At 41.4% G+C, this 6,000-nt stretch overlaps 1 protein-coding gene across 4 annotated transcripts in view; it reads right to left on the minus strand.

Moving 5' to 3' along the window:
- Positions 1–1,322: 1,322 nt before the first annotated feature.
- Positions 1,323–6,000, minus strand: part of EXOSC9 (exosome component 9) — a 5,059-nt gene continuing 381 nt past the window's right edge. Inside the window, exons 2-13 of one of the 4 annotated variants that reach the window (XM_039723033.1) lie at positions 5,806–5,900; positions 5,109–5,228; positions 4,920–5,022; positions 4,357–4,494; positions 4,158–4,240; positions 3,867–3,999; positions 3,322–3,410; positions 2,980–3,126; positions 2,482–2,672; positions 2,112–2,190; positions 1,701–1,785; positions 1,323–1,608 (exon numbers count right to left, since the gene is read on the minus strand). In XM_039723033.1, coding sequence (XP_039578967.1) covers positions 1,743–1,785; positions 2,112–2,190; positions 2,482–2,672; positions 2,980–3,126; positions 3,322–3,410; positions 3,867–3,999; positions 4,158–4,240; positions 4,357–4,494; positions 4,920–5,022; positions 5,109–5,228; positions 5,806–5,900 — 1,221 coding nt within the window. In that variant the 3' untranslated portion in view covers positions 1,323–1,608; positions 1,701–1,742. Of the gene's footprint in view, positions 1,609–1,700; positions 1,885–2,111; positions 2,191–2,481; positions 2,673–2,979; positions 3,127–3,321; positions 3,411–3,866; positions 4,000–4,157; positions 4,241–4,356; positions 4,495–4,919; positions 5,023–5,108; positions 5,229–5,805; positions 5,901–6,000 lie in introns of those variants that run through there. The other 3 variants (XM_039723026.1, XM_039723011.1, XM_039723018.1) reach the window with 3 other exon arrangements.

The raw sequence follows: 6,000 nt of genomic DNA on the forward strand, positions 1-6,000 counted from the left end.
AACAGTGCTCTTCCTGGGAAACTGGGTTCTGCCTTCCCCTTCCTTTCTGTGGTGTATTCCAAGACCACTGAGAAATACCAACTTTGGAGGGGTAATTTAAAAGGAAGCTTATGAAGTATTTTCTCCAGAAAAAAAGTAGCAGTAGGTGAAGAGACTTCAGTGGGTTTTAGTATTAATTTAGTGCTTAATCAAAGAGCTGTGCTCAAGTTTCAATGGAATTTGTTCCCTTACTGTTCCCGTACCACAGAAAAATTCCATGCTCCCTAAGCTTTATTTTCACCATTATCAACACAACTTCTGCAGCCTAACAAAAAATCTTGTCAGGAGCTGGCATCTCTGCCCACAATGTTCCTCCTTCCTCAGGGTAGCTCTTGCTTCTGCTATTAAATGCTATCTTTTTCCACCTTCTCATTTTCCAAAGTTAATATGGGAAAATTCCAGCTTCTGCTTCTAAGCCTTGAACAAAATATCCCAGGTTGTACTGTACTACTGTTAAGCCTATCCAGGTTAACTTCTTTCCAACTAAAGGCTCTAAGGAATACAGGGATGCTATGTGTGAAGAAGGGAAAAACAGCAGTGCAAAAAATACTGTTCTTTTTTCTGAAGAAGTTTACAGTCTTGTGGTACTACACAACTAAAAAGGAACTGCATCTTCACCTATTTTTGTACTCAGGACAGTGACTTTGGGTTGGAAGAACTGACACTAAGAAAATGCACTGGTTTCGCTCCTGGAGAAAAGAGGTTTCGTGTGTTGGTCCCTGCCTGAAAGAGCACAACTTGACTCAAGCTTTGCCTGGCTGGGAGCAATGTTATATACATATGGTTTGGGGTTTTGGTTTTTTGGTTTTTTTTTTTTACATTAAGATTCCAGAGTGCTTGGGGGAATGGGAATGTAAAATCTGTAACAGTAATTTCTCTCCTGTTCACAGCTCATGTAACACTGAGGTCACCTGTAAAATAGCCCTGCTTCACTTTGTAAATATGTGTGTGTTTCCAGGGTCCCTTGTTTGCAAACAGTGCCCAGATCAGGTATTTTGCAATCCTCCTTGTCTCTTTGTTGTGCCTGATCCTAAATTGAGAGATAACTCTTTGCCTATAGTTCAAGCAGCATTCCTGTCTGTTGCATGTAATATTTAATTAAACATTTAACAAAACTCCACTGCTGAAGTTCTGTGCTAGTTTGTTAAGTCCAGGCATTTCTGGTGATTTTCATAGTGTTTTCAAAGTGGTTTGAGTACAAGGTAAGATGTGGAGTAATAGGCAAGAAGGTTTTAATCACAGTACATTGATTTTCCCCTGTGAAGAAAGCTGAACTAGGTGCATTTTTGCTGCACCTGGATGCCAAACCTAGGATTTCAGTTACAGGCACCTTTTTTATTTAAATCTGTGTACAATTGTTTAACATATACATAAAAGCAGAACCAAGTATTGGGAGGGGAGGAAATAAAATTATCTACAAAAATAAGCTCAGTAATAATACACCAAAATCCATATTATATAGTGTTCCTGGAGGAGGGCTGATGGCTTTAACGAGAAGTTCTCTTCTTTCTTCTCTTTTTGTTAAATGCTTTCTTACTTGGATTTTCTTGTTTGGAGCTTGTCTGTGTTCTGTCAGCAAACAACAGTTGTATCAGAGAAGCATACTGAACAGCTTTTCAAAATAACAGAGGCTGATTATCCATAACTTGGCAACTACCCACCATGCCTGGGGCCAAGGTGTACGTTAATCTTTTGGAAATGCACTAACAACAAGGGTTTCCATGGATACAGCAGCAAATCTCACTTCTTGGAGATAAAACTCAACATCAGCTGTAGTACAGTACAGGTAATGTCTGCAGCCTCTGACTGAGATCCACTTGTATGCTCTCACTCCCTCTGGAAGGACTAAAACAAGTCAAATAGCCAAAACCATCTCAGGCAGCTGCAGGCCAGCCAGGCTCTGGCCTCCCAAAACAGAAGACCAGAGATTTAGCCTAGATTTAAATTTCCTTGCTCTCTATCTGTATTCCCTTTGATCCACTGAAATCTTTCTTGGCCTTGTCAAAATTCTGTCCTTCCTGGTAATACTCCTTACAAACTCTTTTCCCCTCCCAATTCCACTAGCTGGTTACCTTGTTTTCCTTGGTAGTTCCTGTGGTTCCAGAATGACAACTTCTTCCTCTTCACTGTCAGACAGTACAATGGGCTCCTCTAAAAAACACACAAACCCCACCAACCCCAAACTGCTGGTCAGTTTTGTACAAACAACCCCTGTAAATAATAACCACAGCATTTTTAAATAGAGGGGCTACTGATTCATTTGGAGCCCTCCCCCTACTACAGAAATCAAGTTTTGAAAAGAACTGACTGGGTCAAGTGGAATTAGCAAATGTGTGAAATGGCTACAATGGTTCTTTCCTCCTAGAGACCTTTCACAATTTAATTATTAACTGTAATGAAGTGATATAATAAGATTTGATATAAAGAAAAACAAATACTTACTACTCTTAGTTTCCCTCAGTGTACTTGTATCCTCAGTCTCCATTTTCTCACATGCAAAAGCAGCCACCTCACTTTCACCTTCCTCTTCTGCTGCTTCTTCCTTCTCAGATTCTTCAAGGTCTCCCCAGGAGCTCTCTATTCCTTCCCCAATTTGGGCTGTCCCAGGAGTGTGCACTACTGGACTGGCAAAACTGCAGGAGTTAAGAAAAACCTTGGTGTTTGCTGGTAAATTTCTTTGTATTCTGAGAGCAAACCAGGTGGTTCATAAGCCGGGCAGAACAGCCCTAAAGGGGAGTTCAGAGTGCCACTTCTCCAGTCACTGTAATAATCACAGTTCTGGCCTCAACTCTGCCCTTTAGGCAAGGAATTAAAAGCAGACTGAACCAAGACCAGGATGATTATATTTCCTCTCAAGGTTATATGGCTACCTAAGCTATGAGGAATCTCAGATGAGTGTTTAGCCTGGTTTTCCCCTGAGCAATAACCTGGAAAAGATACACTTCTGAAGGAGGGTCAGCTTTCGCAATGATTTCTCCAGCCTGTTCTTCCACGTCGCTGGTGTCCACAGCAGCACTCTCCATTTTGAAGGCAGTGATCCTTTGGTTGGGGATGGACTCTGCAAAGCCAAACTTCCCACCTTCTTTCCTGCTCATTCAGTGACAGACATTATTTCAGGATAATCCAAAATTGGTTCTCTTTTCAAGTTCTAATATACAAATGCTTGCTATTTAAAGCAAATACAAGTGAAGACAATTTGCTGCTGAAACCACGATGTACCATTAGTTTAGTTTACTACATTTCCTAAAAACCCCCATTTCTGTCCCTTCCCAAAACACTCACCTGGCTTTTTGGTCATTTTCCAAGGCTTTCTGAATCAGTTCTGTTATTTCTGCGACCTTAACAGCTGTTATTTTACTGCACCTCAGAATCTGTTTGTTACACATACAAAAAGCAGCTTACAACCAGGAAATCGATAAAAGTTTTTAACTGAAACTACAGAGCATCATAAGTATCACAAACATTTAAATCACAGGAATTACAAACACAATATGGCACCTCAGCATGAGGACTGGATTCACTGAGACATGCAAAATATTTAACAGCCTCCAGAGTGCAACTGGAAATAATTTGCAGGCTTTTTCAGCCAAATCACAGGGAAAATAACAAGATGCTTATCTGACCAAAAACTATGCATTTTCTACATCCCTTCTGCAGCATGGTACACAGTACTATGCTCTTCCACTAAAAAAAATTACATATTTTCCAATAAAATCAGAGTTGGTAGATTCCTCAGCTTCCAAATGTCATGGATATTTCCACATCAAGACTGCAGCACAGGAAGCAGTCTATACACCACAGAAGGACTGGTCAGAGCAAAGGTTTACCTGATCCTGCAGCAGCATGACCACTCCACTGGACTGGATGGTACAAATTTCATGGTGTTTGTTCATGGCAATTACGAGGAGCCCATCCATCACCCGCTCCTCACGTTCAGTTGGATCCACCAACAAATAGGTCCTAGAACCAAGGTTTGAAATATGAGGCAACAGTAGGAATTCGAGGCATCTTACTACCCTTAAACACAATTAAACAAAGGAGTTGGTTTGCACATTAATAACTAGGGGTATACAAGGTTTATACCCCTTATGTGGGTACATAAGACCTCGAAATCTTACCCTTGGTGGAAGAAGGCAAAACTGACACAAATGGGCATGTGGTGGATACTCAAGGGGACAGGATCACGCTCCTCAGGAGTGTACTTTGAAAGGAATTGGCCCAGAATACAGTTATTTATGAAACTAGTTTGATTTTAAAATGACAAAAGAAATTTCAGGAAATTAAAAAAAAAACCACAAAAAACCAAAAACAACTTACCACAGTTACTTCCTCTCCTTGCACAGACACATCTGGCCTGCGGAAATGACACAGAGCTACAATCCCTGCTATGCTGGCAGCATCAGTGATGTTGCCATCATGGTTTAACAGGTGCATGTCCAGCCGAATTTGCCAAACCTGACAAAAACACAAAAAATACAAAACTGTGTTCTACTGTATTCTACATAAATTCTACAGAAGTTGTGGTTGTTTGTTTTTTTTCCAAAACTAGTTCATTTTTTTAACCAGAAAAAGAGCCAGTATATTTTCCTTAGGTCTTTGATTAAGATGAGAGACCTTGGTATATTTGAAGATAGCCAGATTTAATTATGACAAAGTATGTAGCACTTCAGCACAATTTAAACACCATTCTGTAGGGTCCCAGCTACTTCAGAAAGCCTATGTAGACATGCCAGTTAAAAATACCTCTCAAATGAGGTGAGCAGATCTTTATATTCACCTAAAATCAGTACTTCTACTATACAACACAAGACAGAGACCAACTTAAAATTGGACTACACGTATCTTTTAGTTTAAACCCACCAGAAATGAAATTTTCCTACCTTTTCACCAGCAACAACGCAGAGAGATTCAGTCTCAATGCATTTGGAATCCCTGAGGCATCGCTCCAGTAATCTGTTCAGTGACACCAGTAACTCGGATTGTCTGTTGGAACAAAATTAACCCAAACTCAATATTTTTGCAGTGGCTTTTATGCCATCCCTGTTTAGTCCATTTAAGGCATTCATTACCTGCCAGGCTCCAGCCCAGGTGCAGCCATGGGTGAGAGTTCCAGATTAAAGAAGAGCACACCTTCCGTGGGCCGACTGGGCTTAGGGGGAACGAGTTCACACGAGACCTGTGCAAGAACCCTGCCAGGGCAAATAAAGCATCAAGCCACAGAACATACCAGGGAAAATCTAGAAACAAAACACATACTTGGGGGAAAAAGCATGTGGTTAAGGTTCTGGTTTGTAATTCTCACTCCTGACAGTTTCTTGTTCAACACCTGTCATACATATTTAAACTCCGGTCAACAACTGAAAGAGCCAAATGTTAAGAACTAGAATATACTCCTGTCTTTTAAGACTAAAAATTGACTGGAATACATGAGACACAGCCATGAAAACTGTAATGAAATATTTATGTCAATGCATATATTTCACTTTTACACAGGAAAAAAAAGGGTCGTTTGGTTTAGGGAAGAATGCAAAATGCGAGATCACTGAATAAAGGGATAAAAACTCGTGAACAATTTTGCATTATATAAATTATTTGTAACTACAACCATCACGCAAACACCATTCTTTTCCCACTTCCTTCCTTTCCATCTTCTCCTCTTTGCTCCTACCCTTGAAATATTACGACTTTAAGGTTAAAATGTGTTTTACGGAGATCTCTGCAGCCGTGGGGACCTCAGGCTCCACCTAACCCGGCCCCGGGGCCCACCTGGTCCTGCCCAGCTCCACCATGCAGCAGCCGCGGTCGGCGCCGAAGGAGACGCGGATGTTCCGGTAGTCGTAGCATTGCCTCCCGTCCAGGCGCTGCGGGAACACACGGACACACACATGGAGAGTGGAGAGGGACAGGGCGCCATGCCCGGCATGGAACGGCACCGCGGGGGGGGGGAGAAGTTTACAGTCT

The sequence above is a fragment of the Passer montanus genome, unplaced genomic scaffold (genome assembly GCF_014805655.1).
Source record: "Passer montanus isolate IOZ18808 unplaced genomic scaffold, ASM1480565v1 scaffold108, whole genome shotgun sequence".
NCBI lineage: Eukaryota > Metazoa > Chordata > Aves > Passeriformes > Passeridae > Passer > Passer montanus.